This window comes from Mauremys reevesii, linkage group 2 (genome assembly GCF_016161935.1).
Source record: "Mauremys reevesii isolate NIE-2019 linkage group 2, ASM1616193v1, whole genome shotgun sequence".
Lineage (NCBI taxonomy): Eukaryota > Metazoa > Chordata > Testudines > Geoemydidae > Mauremys > Mauremys reevesii.
The window spans coordinates 89,838,591-89,855,151 of NC_052624.1; the positions used below are offsets into that span (position 1 = coordinate 89,838,591).

Sequence of the window (16,561 nt, forward strand, 5' to 3'; positions counted from 1 at the left end):
GGCTCTCTGGCTGTTTTAAGATCTGTTATGAATGAACTCCACTTCAACACACTTCATGAGTGATAGCACCTTCCACTAGAGCAGTGGTTCTCAACCAGGGTACGCGTACATCAGGGGGTACACAGAGGTCTTCCGGAGAGTATATCAGCTCATCTCGATATTTGCCTAGTTTTACATCAGGCTACATAAAAAGCACTAGTGAAGTCAGTACAAACGAAAATTGTATACAGGCAATGACCTGTTTATAGTGTTCTATATACTATACATTAAAATGTAAGTACAATATTTATATTCCAATTGATTTATTTTATAATTACATGGTAAAAATTAGAAGTAAGCAATTTTTCAGTAATAGTGTGCTGGGACACTTTTTTTGGTATTTGTGTCTGATTTTATAAGCAATTATTTTTTAAATGAGGTGTAAGTTGGGGGTATGCAAGACAAATCAGACTCCTGAAAGGGGTACAGTAGTCTGGAAAGGTTGAGAGCCACTGCACTAGAGCACTTTGTACTTCTATAGCGTGGTTTAGGGATATTATCACTTGCAGACATCTGTAGAGCAGTGCTCCTCAGTGCCTACCTTTTCTAATGAATATTATGCCTTGGTGCCTGCCACAAAATAAGATGTGCTTTAAGTAGTGTAGTTCTCTCTTCTGTGTTGGACTCCTGTGCCGAACCTTCTGCCTCCTTTGCGGGGTACTGCTTGGGAGTCATCTGAACTGAAGCACCCACTACTCGAAGAAGGAGAGGTTACTCACCTTGTGCAGTAACTGTAGTTCTTTGAGATGTCTCTCTCTGTTGGTGCTCCACAACTCACCATCCTTCCCCTCCGCTTCGGAGTCTCTGTTGTGGGACTTTCTTTGTGCTCTGCATTGAAGCTAATGTGCGGGCCGAATGGACACTGCTGCCAAAAATCTGTATTCAAAGCCACAGGCACACCAGAACTGGAGCACCCATCAGGTGACACATTTCAAAGAACTCCAGTTACTTTATAAGGTGAGTAAGCTCTCAATTTTGAAATGCTATTCTGTGCAAAATATGCTACCCTTTCTGTGACCCTACCATCATTCTTTGAGTTTGAAATGAAGGCATAAATGCTTGTAATAGGAAAGTAGTATGAAGCCTCATAAAAAAGGAGACCCTCCTTCAATTTTCTGTTGTCCCTACTGATTAGCACTTTGAATTAGTTATGTAGAATTTAACAGTAGGCTTATATATTGGTGCTCCCATGAACAAAAATATTAAAAAAAAAAAATAGTTCTCAAATCCTCATTGTTTTGATAGGACAGAATAAATTTGGATTATTAAGTCTGCAGAATGAAGGTGATCTAATCTGATTTTCAGATCATGTTTGATATTCATGAAGAATGAACTCTGCTGATAGCCTGTACTTCTGTTGACAGAACTCACATGCAGGACCTGAAGGATGTCACTAACAACGTACACTATGAGAACTACAGGAGCAGAAAACTGGCAGCTGTTACGTACAATGGAGTTGACAACAACAAAAACAAAGGGCAGCTAACTAAGTAAGTGTTTTTGTTAAGTTTGTATCAACATTTGATGTCACCATTCTATATTTTCTACTTAATTTCAGTCAGTTACCACAAGTTATGAAGGCCTCATCTAAACACAATAGAGAACTAAAATTATTTAGTCGACCTAACCTACACAACTGCTGTGTGTAAACAAGCAAGAAGTTTAATGTTCATTGTGAATCTTTAAAGCATATTCATCATTTGAGAGTTTTTGGACATCAGGGTTTCTATTTCTGGGCACAAATTGTGTTTGGCTTCTGTGGTTTCTCTTGTTGGTGCGCAATACTTTGTTTTTGCGGAAGAGTGGATTCACCTTATCTTTCTGCTTAATAATTAAGAATAAAATCACACATTCTCTTCCCCATCTTCAGTGGATTCTGCTCAGTATTTTTCAAAGCTTCTCATCGCGATAGAAAACTTGTTAGTAACACATAGCAATCTTTCCATCTCCATACCTTTTGTGAGAGGGAAGCTGCTAGTGCAGTATTTCAACCCAGCTGGTGCAGGAACAGAGAACTAAAAACTTTGGTCTCTTTCATGGTAGCACTTTGCATGCCATTCCAGTTCATTTTAAATTATGGAAACATAAAATATAAATTCTGTTTATTCTTCCTATTCTGTTTATATAACAAATAAGATAGCTATTTACAAGAATTGTTAGATAGCAGTACACATTTTAAAATTTTGTATATTCATCTATGTAATAGTGAAAATAGTGAAGACATAATATGTCTCTGAAGGAGCTAGTGTCAAATTATTTCAGGTATTTTTTTTAATTATTCTTGAGGCAAGTTAGTCATGAATGGTATACTTCCTTGATTGACTGAATAGCATTCCAATATAGTATCAGAGTGTAGGGGTACTATGCAGTGACTGCCTCACAATTGTACAGCTATTTCTCAGCGAGGGGTATCCCTGATCTCTGGCAGGGTCAGGTCGCAGTCTGATGGCTATTTCACACTAAGGGCTTGTCCACACTAAAAAAAATTTTACTGTTTGAATATGGTTCTGAAGGAATGAGTTAGCTGGCACCATGCTAAACATGTGCCCCTTGCTACATTGACTGCCACATAATAGAATCATGTCACTAAATCAGCTTTTCACAACCAAGTTCAAACACAGTAAAATTTTGGAGTGAAGAGAAGTCCAGAGTAGAACAGCATCTGTTCTTTGACTAGTCACGTTGTTACACACACGACAGAGTTTCTCACCTTGCCCAACCTGTTGTCACAACATCCTGCTCCACATCCTTTGAGGCTCTTGAGTACTCAGAGATTTACAATTTATTTTTAAAGTTTCTCTGCATTGCTGACAATAGCGTAGCATGGTTGATTGAGAGGGCAAGAGTGCAAATAATACCTCTTCTCATCCCTCAGATCAGCTCTTCGGTAATTTTATTGAGACAATACTTCATGGGGTAGAGTGATTATGAAGAGAACTGGGGAGGAAGGGAGAAATGTAAAAGTTTGATTTGATGTTTGAATTGGGCATTTAGGGGTGAGAGGAGAAAAGAATAGTTAAGTATAAAAAACTTAAGGGTACTTTCTCTTTGAAGTGGTAATAGTATCCTGGACTGATAAGTTCTGCTTTCTCCATGGGATTTAAAAAGCTCATTAAATTGTGGATGTCATGTAAATTTGGAATCTTCAAGACATGTAAAGTTGCAACAAAAACAAAAGAAACTGATCACACTTACTTTGTTACGTAATTTTGGAGTTAATACCATTGCTTTTCCAATAAGGATCAGGTAAGGGGAAAACACTGCATGTGCTTTGACTTCCAAAGTTTTACTTTTGTTGATCTCACACTTTTACCCTTACTTCAATTTTGTCCCTTGTCAGCAGATTTCTACTTGTCCGTGCCCCCAAACCCAAACTCTCTCCATATGTTATGTAGTTTGAACACTGTAAATCCTTAAAATGCAATATACAAGTGCATTCTTTGTTCTTAATATTGAAAACTTTTTTGTGTGCTGCTTGCTACAGATTCTGTGTACAGTATTCAGAGGTTCCAAAACCAATGTTACATTTGCTGCATTTATTTATCACCAAGGCTGTGAGTCTGTTGTGGATTCTGTGACTTTCTGGGACCTCCGTGACACCTGCAGTGGTAGGTGCAGCTGGCCCAGGGGCCGCCTAAAAAACTGGGGCAGCCCCTGGGCCAGCTGCACCTGCCACTGCTGGGGCAGTCTCAGACCACCGTGCCTCTCCTCCCTCCCCCCAGCAGCAGCAGGAGTTTGAGTGTGGGAGGAGGCTCGGGGCTGAATCAGGGGGTTGGAGTACAGCATCGGGTGAGCGCTCTGGGCAGCGCTTACCTCGGGGAGACATGCCAGCTGCTTCTGGGAGCCGCACAAAGCCAGGTAAAGAGCCTGCCAGCCGCCCCCTCACACCCAGCAGCAGCAGGGGTCCCAGGTGCCCCTGCCCCCCCATAGCATCCAAGTTTTAGTCAGGGGTATATAGTACAAGTCATGGGCTGATCACTGGCAGTGAAATTTTGTTTACTGCCCATGACCTGTCCATGACTTTTTTTTTAACTAAAAATACCCGTGACTTATCACTAAGACCTTTGTATTCAGAGCAGGTGTTGCCTATGCTTTTAGTTCTTATGAGTGTCTGGCTTAGTATTGATGTGGTCTTCTCTTTCAGAAGCATGGCTCGTTATTTTACCTTCTGCCACCAAAACCACCCCAGTCACTTTACTACAGTACCTGGTTTGACCTTTTAAGCTGGATGTATTTAATAAAGTCAAAGATACCCTTCTGAACACTTTTTTCTCTGTAGCAAATCTCTTCAGTTTACGATCCTATTAAGAATCATAGCACTTCATTAGGGTATGTCTACACTACGGGATTATTCCAATTTTACATAAACCGGTTTTGTAAAACAGATTGTATAAAGTTGAGTGCATGCGCCCACACTAAGCACATTAATTCGGCGGTGTGCGTCCATGTACTGAGGCTAGCGTCGATTTCCGGAGCGTTGCACTGTGGGTAGCTATCCTGTAGCTATCCCATAGTTCCCACAGTCTCCCCTGCCCATTGGAATTCTGGGTTGAGATCCCAGTGCAAAAACAGTGTTGCGGGTGATTCTGGGTAAATGTCATCACTCAATCCTTCCTCCGGGAAAGCAACGGCAGACAATCATTTTGCGCCCTTTTTCTCTGGATTGCCCTGGCAGATGCCATAGCATGGCAATCATGGAGCCCGTTTTGCCTTTTGTCACTGTCACCATATGTGTACTGGATGCTGCTGACAGACGCGGTACTGCACTGCTACACAGCAGCATTCATTTGCCTTTGCAAGGTAGCAGAGACGGTTACCATCCCTATTGCACCATCTGCCATTGTAAACTGGTGATGAAATGGTATCAGTCGTTCTGTACCATCTGCTGCTATCATGGGTGCTCCTGGCTGGCCTCGCTGAGGTTGGCCGGGGGCGCATAGGCAAAAATGGGAATGACACCCCGGGTCATTCCCTTCCTATGTTTTGTCTAAAAATAGTCAGTCCAGCCTAGAATATGGGGCAAGTCTACTAGAGAACCAGAGAGCACAGCCGCTCCGTGTCAGAGCCCCAGAGATCCCGCAGAAATGATGAGCTGCATGCCATTCTAGGGGGTGCCCCTGCAACAACCCCACCCGTTGCTTCCCTCCTCCCCCAACCCTCCTGGGCTACCGTAGCAGTGTCCCCCCATTTGTGTGATGAAGTAATAAAGAATGCAGGAATAAGAAACACTGACTTTTTAGTGAGATAAAATGAGGGGGAGGCAGCCTCCAGCTGCTATGATAGTCCAGGCAGTACAGAATCTTTTCTTTAGACGTGACGGGGGGGGGGGGGCTGATGGAGCTCAGCCCCCAGTTGCTATGATGAGGACGGTTACCAGCCGTTCTGCACCATCTGCTGGGAATGACCAGGAGTCGTTCCTATTTTTACTCAGGCGCCCCCGGCCGACATCACCGAGGCCAGCCAGGAACACTCACAGGATGATGATGACGGATACCAGTCCTTTTGTACCGTACCGTCTGCCACCGGGGAGGGGAGGGGAGAGGATGCCGCTGTTTGGCGCTGCAGCACCCCGTCTACCAGCAGCATGCAGTAGACATAGGGTGACATGGGAAAAAAGCCGAGAAACTATTTTTTCCCTTTTCTTTTGGGGGTGGAGGTGGGAAGGGTGTAAATTGACGACATACACCCTGAAACACCCGGGAAAATGTTTTTGACCCTTCAGGCATTTGGAGCCCAGCCAAGAATGCAAATGCTTTTCGGAGACTGCGGGGACTGTGGGATAGCTGGAGTCCTCTACCCCCTCCCTCCCTCCATGAGCGTCCATTTGATTCTTTGGCTTTCCGTTACGCTTCTCACGCAGCACTTTGCTGAGTCCCTGCTGTGGCCTCTGTCTATCATAGCCTGGAGATTTTTTCAAATGCTTTGTCATTTCATCTTCTGTAACAGAGCTCTGATCCAACAGATTTGTCTCCCCATACAGCGATCAGATCCAGTATCTCCTGTACGGTCCATGCTGGAGCTCTTTTTGGATTTGGGACTGCATCGCCACCCGTGCTGATCAGAGCTCCACGCTGGGCAAACAGGAAATGAAATTCAAAAGTTCGCGGGGCTTTTCCTGTCTACCTGGCCAGTGCATCTGAGTTCAGATTGCTTTCCAGAGTGGTCACAATGGTGCACTGTGGGATACCGCCCGGAGGCCAATACCGTCGATTTGCAGCCACACTAACCCTAATCCGACATGGCAATACCGATTTCAGCGCTACTCCTCTCGTCGAGGAGGAGTACAGAAACCGGTTTAAAGAGCCCTTTATATCGATATAAAGGGCCTCGTTGTGTGGACGGGTGCAGGGTTAAATCGGTTTAACGCTGCTAAATTCGGTTTAAACGCGTAGTGTAGACCAGGCCTTACTGTGTAGCTGAGGTAAATAAAGAGTAAATTTATATGCTAGTTGGCAGCTTCAGCCCTCAGTTTCATTCATCATGGAGCTACTGTTATCTATAAATATCTGATTTAGTCCTTGCAGACAAGCAAAAAGATTTTCTTGCAGATTTTGAAAGAACTTCTGATTGAATCCAGATCCTAGACCAGAGGCCATAACCTTCAGCATCCCAGATCCTTCCTTATTAATTTTTAGTCTCACTCAGATTCCTGCCTCCTTTTCAAATAGAGAAAACTGGGTTTGCTTACTGTCATTTTGCCTTCTACCTCTCCAGTATCTTATAAGTACACACACACCACTACTTTGCTTCAAATTGTTTGCTCCTATTGTAAATTCTTAGCTTGCCCTTTTTTGAAAAAATAGAAACATTTCAGATTTTTATATTAATTAAAAATGGGCTGTCACTGTTCTCACCAAACAGTTGCCTCATCCTTAAAAACCTTTGAGCCACAACATCCATTTTATAAGTATTGAAACACTGACAATCTTTAAGGGTCTACATTTGTATCCAATAACACTTTTTTAAAGGAAAAGAAGAGCAAAGAGAATAGAGTCAAATTTTATACAGTTTTTATGAAATGGTACACTTCAGTAACAGGTTTAGTAGAGTGCATTCCTTTATTTTGGGGCACTTTTAGAATTATGTACCGTTATCAGTAAGAGTACAAGATGTATAGATTTGTTTGTAGGTTAGGGCAGTAATCAGACATTCCGAGGGATTGATTTGAAAACAATGTAATTATGCAGCACAGCTGTTTAATGCAGATGATAACTTTCTGGAGCTACTTGGGTTTTACAGCATAACTCCTGTTTGACTCTGACAGTACAGACATTGGATTCCTTGCTCATTCTAACAGGCAGGATAACCGGTCACCACCCACATTCTCCCACTCCAGGGCTGCTTTACTGTGCTTCTCCAGTTTTGATTCCTGACAGATTTAGAGCAATGTATAGGAAGATGATTTCTGTGTAGCCACATCTGGCTGCCATGTGTATTCTTTCATAGAAAGGGGGAAAAGAAAACAAATACACTTCGTTTGTGCCTCCCCTCTGGAGTCTTTGGCTTATTTTTGCTCTCACTAAGAAACCTCTAATCTCTGTGGCTGATGTGATCTCTGGGACTGTGACAGACAAAACCAACCTTTCAGATTTCCTAAGGGTTGGATAATAGCTCACCTGTGAAGGTAAAGGCAGGAGTGGAATGAGGCAATGCTTGAGCCATTTTTTCTTGTGCCGTGACAGACAAAAGCAGTCCCTTCTTTCTGCAAAGTGTCTGACATCTCTGGCAGCTAGAGTTTGTGGTTCTGGCTTACTTCAGAATTTTTGTGTCTGTCTAGGGGAGCACTTGAAGTGGGTGAGCCCATGCATAAAACTTCAGAAACCTTGCATTCACCTTGGTCGTGATCAGAGATTTACTGACATCGGTGGAGCACTCTCTCTATCAAAAATACCTAAGGGTCATATTTGACAGCTGTATTTTGTATTAAATGTTTAGTTTATTGGGGATACATAGTTACTTGTGAAAAAGTATTTTTTATTACACACACACACACACACTCTCTCGCGCTCTCTCTCTCTCTCTCTCTCTTCTCCCCCCCTCCCCCTCCACAATGGGTCTGCTCCTGGTAGTAATGTAAACATATTAGCCTTTGCAGCTCTGTTCCTTGAGTAAATGTTAGCTTATTTCTTTGAACAAAACTCAGTGATTGACTATGAAAACAGAATTAGTAAAATGTGCTACAAGATATATTCTGTATTTTCCGAATGCACCAAAACTATTTTTCTTGCCTTGTAATGACTCCCTTGAATTCCTCCCTTGCTTAGCTGATATTATAATCAGCTGTTCTACAAATAACACATTAGTTTAAGAGAAATCCAAAGCATGTTTTTTCCATGATTACGTAGCCTTTTTGTATTTTAGGTTTAGTGTCTGATTCCTTCACATTTTCAACATCATCCCATCTCTAAAAAATATTATGTCAAAGGGTAACCTTCAGGTATATGGATAACTTGTCTCTTCACACTATGCAAATAAGTGTAACTGTACACGTGCACTGTGTGGCATATACTAAAATTGGCACTTGAAACCAAAAATTCTTAATTTGAGAAGTCCTATATTCACTTTTTGATGTGAAATAGACATTTTCAGTGAGGTTAAAAATAAACCATGTTTTTATTATCAAAAGGTATATATTTGTATAAATGACATAAAGGTAAGCCTTCTCTGGCTACAGATTGTTCAATAAACTGTCACACAGAGTAACAAAATACGCAATGTGTAGATCCTTTTAACTGCTTCTTAGCATAGACTGCTTCTAACTCCTTTTGACTGTTCCTAGGATGTTTATAACCTGGCTACAAGATTCTGCGTTTCCTATAGACAGAACAGGAAATTCTAGGGAGCAGTCCTAATAATAGGAATGTCTTCATACTGTGTTGCAAATTATTTAATGTAAAAATACCAGTTCCTGAAGGCTGAAACCTGATCTTTTCTTCTGATTTGACTATTGTCAGTGAGATACTAACACAACAAGCTCCAATTAAGATACCATACTCCATGTAAACTTAATTACATTGTATGCTTTTTAGTGCTGTTGAGCATAGCCTCCTGTGAGACCTCTGCTGGCCAGTAAAGTTAAGTGCTGTTTCTATAGCACCTGAACAGTCTTTCTCTTTCAATATAACATCCATCATTCACTTTGAATATAATGACCTTCATTAGGTGACAAATTTTATAAGGCAAATAAGCCTAGAGATTGCTTTGGTTTCAGAAAGCTTACTTAGAGCAAGTTCGTCACTAAAATATGTAAAATAACTTTAAAAGCATGCATACTTTAGTCACACCACTGTAGGTAAACTGTCTTTGAAATATCTCTTCACATCAAATCTGCATTAATATTTACATGGTGTAGTGATTAACTAACTGAATTTTGAAATAAACATAACCAGCTTTAACAATCTTTCATTTTACTGTGGAAAATTTGCTTTTAGGGGAAAAAACAAATTTTAATTAGCTTTTTTAGAATCTATAATGAATTTGCTTTTTAATTACTGCTTTTTAGTTTTTGTGGTTTTATTTAAGCATGCTAAGCCTCTGTATTTTTGTTTTTTAGATTTGACACAGTTGAAGGCATGTAAGTGGTTATTTAAATTTTTCCAAAGACTTCAGACAAAAACTCTTTAAACACATAAGACCTTTAATGTTAAGTGTTTCAAAATTTGTTTTCCTGTTGTTCAGCTTCTGCATCTGATTTTACTTTAGTGCTTTTTGTTCTAAAACTGCTCTAACATTCTAGATTAAAAGTTATAAATATCTTCAGTGGCAAATATTCTTCATAGAACACTCCCTCTTACTTTTGAAAGATTTCGGTCAAATTGCATGAGAATAACAAAGACTGAAAGATGTATATAAATTATGTAATTCACCCAGATTGTCTCTGCAGTCTCGCGTTAGTTCCAGAGTAATAGTTATATTAGTGCTTATTGAGAATTTAAGTAATGAAAATTCCACATCTCTAAATTTCCAGCTCTTTAAGGAGGGGCTAAACTGGCAAACTTGTTAGTGTAGTCAGATTCATTTGACTATGGTTTATCATACAAATGGCTTGCAGAGGTTCCACTTTGTGTATACATAGAATAACATAAGCTTTCTCTAAACCTTAAAGAGTTAATATTACACATGTATATTATTTTATATGTGGAGGGTGGGAGTGTTCCTGATGCTTTCTTGGACTTCCGTTTTCCTTTGTGCTTCAACCCCATTGATTTCTCTAGACATTGCTTATCAGAATGAGAACTGTGTACTGATCCACTCGTAAAGAACTCCATAGTAGATATTAGCTTGCTAGCTTACTGAACATTCCAGGGAAGCTTAAGGCTTCACATTTTGGGGGAAATCTGAACAATTTTTTTGAAAATATGACTTGAAAGACATACCTACCCAATTCTTAGGTTCTGGTGTCATTAGGGAGCCAGTTCTATTCCCATTTGAAGTCAGTGGGGGTCTTGGCAGTGACTTCAGTGGCAGTAGGACCAAGTCCCCTAGGTCAATGGTTCTTTACATAGAATAGACACTTTAAAACTTTACATTTCTCTCAAATAAAGGTATGTTAATATCTTCAGGAAGTTTAAATTTTGTAATGTTTTGACAATGTGTTTATTTACATAGAAACACTACTACTCAAATTCACTAAAACATTACAACTGATGCACACTCCTCTCATAAATTGGTTTTATGTATTATGGTACTGGGCTTGTAATCGAACAGTACTCCAAGTTACATGCTATTTTCACCAACAAAAGGTACAGATGCTAACAATCAACCTTTGTACGGTAAAAGTAAATCCTGAATTTGGAGTAGGATCAGTTTCTATTTGAAATCTAGTATTCTGCTAACATTTGGTCTGCTGCTCTAAATTTTGCAAATCAGTTCAGATACATCTCAAAAATACCTAAAATTGTCACCTTTTGAAGCACATATTTGAAAATACTGAAATTTAAAAACTGTTCAGTTGGCCTTGATTTTCATAGGATACATTTCATTTTCACCTCATTAGTGGCAATCTCATATAGCTGAGTTGTACGTAAAAAATGAGCTACGAATAGTCAAAACAATTCCTAGACATATTTGACACACCCTCCATTGCACTGACTACACATTTTGAACCCTATTTCCCTCTCCTAAAAGAATGAGTTGCAAGTTTTGAATGAAAGGGGCACTGCATATTAGAAATGCTTTACTCTACCTCAGATAGCTTTAGGAGAATTCTGAAAGCATAAAACACATTCAAGCACAAAAAGCGAATACTTTATTTTTGATGTAATCACACCTAGCAACTCCAAATACAGTTTGCTTTCTTAGATGAAGGTTTGACCATCTTAGATGGATAGACATTCCCTGCTCATTTATCATTTTTGTTTTGTGTGTGTGTATGTAAATATCCAAGAGAGTGATAACACAAACGTGTGTGTGTGTATTTATTTATTATATTATTACATCCATATGCTAGTTAGAGCTCATTTTTTCAAATGTTTTTGAAAAACATACATGTTCAGACTGAAGTTTGTTCTGGTTGTTCTTAATGTTTGAGTACCAAAAAAGTTACTCTTACAAGGGGCTGAGTGTATACATTATCTAACCATTAGCCAGAAAGAGTGAAATATATAATGAGTCTATGGTGAATTCTACAGAACATTGAAGACTATAACATTTCTAAAATGCTATTTTAGACTGAGTAGCAAGATTAGTAAATCAGTTGCCTGAAAGTGTCTGGAAAAAATTAAAAACATGTATTTGAATTTGGCACATTTTACAAGGCAAAATATTCCATGCTAATAACACTTCCACAAATAAATCTGAAGTCCAACTGCTCAAAACCTCTCAAAATTGCTGTGCATTCAAAAGAATCAGCACAGGAAAAGATGGTATTTAACACAAAGCTAAAATTATGAACTTACATTTATTTGATAATTCCCTTAGAAATTAAGATTTAAAAATCAGTTTCTCTCTACCTGCAACACTTTTTCTTTTTCTCTTGCTCTGTTCTAGTTTAAGGTTATCTTTCCATTTTTGTGTGCACAAGTATTTTGGTGATTGGAGGGGCTGTAGTGTTGGAAGATCACTAGGAAGATGCCACTTTTATTTTTGAGTTTTCATTGCTGAATTTTTCCTGATTTGACTTTCCCCTAACGCAGTGGTTCTCAACCTATTTACCACTGTGGGCCGCATCCAATACTACCTCTGTTGCCCTGAAGATGTCACATGGGCCGCAGCTCTGTGCTGATTGGGCCGGAAGCAGCCCTTGGGCCACAGGTTTAGAACCACTGCCCTAGTGGTTCTATTAAAGGTAGTAAGTAAAGAATTCTCAACATATGACTACATTATATTTAACCAAATTTAAATATAAAAAATGTAAGATGTTTACACTATGAAATAAATTGTCTCTTTTTTCATAGTTTAAAATTGGTTTGATCGAACATATGCAGTCTTCTGAAATTATGAAAATTGAACTTAAGATAGAGGCACATGCAAACTCATCGTTCCACTTAATGTCTTGTTTTTTGGTTGCCTTACTTTTCAATGTCATCTTGTATTGCAAAAAAGATCACTTCCTTATTGATTAACCTGCTCTGGGTTTATGTCAGGAGCCCTCTGGCGCAGATGGAAGAAGAGAGAAGAGAGCATGTGGCCAAAATGAAAAAAATGGAGATGGAAATGGAGCAGGTCTTTGAAATGAAGGTCAAAGAAAAAGTTCAGAAACTGAAGGACTCTGAAGCTGAGGTAACCAAAATGTGTATTAAATGCCAATAACGTGCTCAGTGCTGACCAATGGAGAGAAAATCCTTTCCTCAAAGACACTGTAACATACACATGTTCTGGAGGTTCCCTCATGGCTCCATAGTTAAGAATATAACCTTAAATTAGAATTTAAATGAAATTCTCACTAATTACTACCCAAGTTACACTATTTAAATAAAGGAGGCAAGCATGTATTTTCAAGATAACTTTCATATTTAAACATCCCCTCCTTTCACTCCCATAATCGTAGCATACTAAAAATCTCTCTAGTCTCATGTCTGTCTTTGGTGCCCTAAAACATTACTTTACACTTTAGCTAATTTATGCACTATATAATGTGAATCTTTTATCAGTAATAAAGCCCTTTCTTGAAATCCTTTGACTACTCTGCCATAATCCCTGTAACAAATCAACCAGTTCATGATGGTTAGCTTAAGGAGTAGATAGGTATTGCTTGCAACCGTTTCAATTTTTGTGACTTCTAAAAATTGCAAATCTATATAAAAATTGTATAATTTGACTCACTCACCTCTCATGTCCCTTTGTATGTCAATTGTTTTAGGTTGTAAACTCTTCAGAGCAGAGACTGGGCTAGTCTGTCATACAACAGCTTTGCCAATATAGCTAAACCAGCAAATCCATCTTCTGGAGACACAGCAGATACTGGCATAATGACTGTTTTTGCCAATATAAGCTGCGTCTATACAGATGTTTTTGGCGACATAGCTACCTGTCAGGGGCATGATTTTTTTATTTTTTTTTAAACCACACAGCTTACTGACATAGCTATGCTGGCAAAACTTTGTAGTGTAGTTCCGGGCCATTACATGTTTATACAGTTCTTAACACAGTGGGGTTCTGATCCTGATTGGGACCTGTGGGCACAATTGTAAACAAATCAAACAAGTGGATTTTGTAACTCTGCTAGGAGGCAGCTTCTCCAAAGAGGCCTGGTACAACAACCATAGCTGCAAATTAAAAAAATCTTAGCAGACCTACAGGAAGCTTGGAGTACTAAAAGCAGTTATAGAACCCCTGCCAGCCATTCTTTGAGGAGCCAAGGAGACAGGCAGGACAATGGGAGAGAAGTGGACAGTGATACCCTGCTACTCTTCACTATCCAGCCCTGTTGTCCTTCCCCCCGCTACCCAAACTCTCTTCTATTACATACCCAGTCCACTAAAGTCTGCTTCTATAACCTCTGTCAACCCATATTGCCTTCCCATTGTATGCTTTCTGCTCCGTATTGAACTTGTAAACATCTACAAAATTAAGTTGTACAAGTTCAAAGACAGCAGAGGGGGTATATACAGGGAGATTTGAATTGGGTTCAGGAAGTATGTCTGAGTACTTTAGGATGAGTGTACTATGGGCCTGGTGCAAGAAAACATCTTTCAGGACACAGGTCATGGAGGGAAGAGATGTAGAAGAAGTTGGAGGGTTACAGAGAACATGGGCTACGTGAAAGGAGACAAACATAAGAGTGACAAACATTCTTTATTCATGTTAAACTTTGCACACATTGGTACACTTTCAACATGGATAAAAGCACAGACCCACCTACAGATCATCACAAAGTCTTCAGGAGAGATCCCCGCAGAGATTGGCTGTTTTACTATGGTGGATTTTCAAAGGCATATATTGTTAAAATGCAACTGTGATATAACTTTTGCTAATAGTCCTGGAAATCCCCCCAAAAAAACATTTTTAACATAGTTATGTTGTTTGAAATTATATGGTTGCTTCTCAGAGCAGTCACATAGAATAAAGAAAATCACCAGTTACATCAGTATTGATATCTAAACCAACCATAACATAATATCCAGATGTTCCTGGCCTCGGTTTTACATACAGCTGCCCACAACACACACAAAGAACAGGAGTACTTGTGGCACCTAAGAGACTAACACATTTATTTTGAGCATACGCTTTCATGGGCTACAGCCCACTTCACAACACACACTAATTCCTAATAGGCATACTCAAAACACAACCTTAATCTTAACTTTTACTTCAGTTTGGGAAGAATTCATGTTATGTATTTAGATATGCTTTTACATTCCGTCAGCAAAGATACCTTAACTTTAAGACTGAGTTGTGAGAGGTGTGTGCACTCTAGATGGCTCTGATAGTACATTAGCAACCATAACTTTGTTCAAGTGTTGTATGTGGGATATAATATAGGTTAAAGAACAAGGCTGCAATACTTTATTTAAATGAAGTTCTGAAACACCTGTTTTCAGTGAGATTGAATGCTGAGAGATTGTTTGGCAAACAAGTAGAGGAAGGGAGTTCTGAAGTGAAATCAAGTGTGAAAGCAAAAGCAAGAGACAATACAAGGGGCATTTGGGAAGGAGGCTTGAGAGGAGCACAGACAGCAGGTGAAGGGTAGGAGAAAATAAGAGCAGCAATGTAAATACAGATTGGGTTTTGCACAGCTTTGAAAGTAAGAATTAAAAGCTTGTATCTGATATCAAAGGGGAGAGGAAGCCAGTGAAGGGAGTCAGGCCTGGTCTACACTTATAATTTAGGTTAGCTACAGCACTCAGAGGTGTGAAAAATCCTCACCCCTGAGACCCATAGCTTTGCCAACCTAGTCCCCAGTGTAAACACAGCTGGGTGAATGAAAAAATGTTTGTTTGACATAGCCAATGTCACTGGAGGAGGTGGAGTTCCTACAGCAATGGAGAAAACCCTGTTTTTCTTGTAGGCTCAGTCTTCACTATGGGGTTTTGCTGGTACCATGAGGGGTAGTATGGTGGACTTTTGAATCGAGAGGGGAGTGGAGACAAGGGGAAGATGAATAGCTATTTCCAGTGACATGTCCAGAGAATGTCAGTCATTTAGGTCCTATCTAGACTAGGGGGAAAGGTGGGTGTTAAAACATGTTAGCTAACACATTTTAACATGTTTTTAAACACCACTTAGCAGCTAGTAGAGAGAGATTTTAACACCTTGACTCTATGCTCTTCCTGCCCCCAGAGAGACATTATAGAACAGGTGATCAGTCAGAAAATTCTGAGGAGGGGAGTGGTTTGCTTCAAAAGCAGTAGATCTAACATGAAACTGAAGACTCTTCTATTGATTGTGATTGGCTAGGTGGCTGGTTGGCTGTGATCAATGCTTATACTGTTCTAATCATCTTGTTGCTTTGTGCTCCCCCTGTCTGTCTCCAGCTGTTTTTTTCTAGTGTTCTGCTTGGAATGTAAGCTCTCTGGGCCAGGGACCATCACTTTTATGATTGTATAATGGGATTATGGCTTTGAGGCGTTAGAGATTATAAAGGCAGGAGATACAGTCCGCATGCTTGAGAAGTTTGGAGGGAAGATGGTGAAGAAGATAGGTTAGAAGTGGTAAAGAGTGGAATCAACAGTTTTGGTCTCTAACCAGGGTCCTCAGTTAGTTACAGTAGCTGATGTGGCATACTGTACAATACAACTTCTAATCTTCTTTCTAATGTTGCAGTGTTTGTGCAGTTTTTGACTATGTACTTTGCCTCAAATTCTTAGCTCCAACGACGCCATGAGCAAATGAAGAAGAACTTGGAGGCGCAGCATAAAGAATTAGAGGAAAAGCGCCGCCAGTTTGAGGATGAGAAAGCCAACTGGGAAACTCAACAGCGTATTTTGGAACAACAGAATTCTTCCAGGTACGTAGGATTTTTGCTAAAGTTGTTTGTATCGAATGTTCCACATGTTCTGTAATAATTATTAAAAGAAAATACATCTCTACACAGCTTGACCATCAGCATTTTTGCTTGGCCCACTCAAAATAGTGAAAATGT

General features: G+C 39.7%; 1 protein-coding gene across 6 annotated transcripts in view; it reads left to right on the forward strand.

The window, feature by feature from the left end:
* Positions 1–16,561, forward strand: part of SEPTIN7 (septin 7) — a 130,041-nt gene that overhangs the window by 111,926 nt on the left and 1,554 nt on the right. For 5 of the 6 annotated variants that reach the window (XM_039523046.1, XM_039523048.1, XM_039523047.1 and 2 more), the window contains 4 exons: positions 1,404–1,529; positions 9,593–9,613; positions 12,624–12,759; positions 16,287–16,426. In XM_039523046.1, coding sequence (XP_039378980.1) covers positions 1,404–1,529; positions 9,593–9,613; positions 12,624–12,759; positions 16,287–16,426 — 423 coding nt within the window. The remainder of the gene's footprint in view (positions 1–1,403; positions 1,530–9,592; positions 9,614–12,623; positions 12,760–16,286; positions 16,427–16,561) is intronic. The other variant, XM_039523049.1, reaches the window with a different exon arrangement.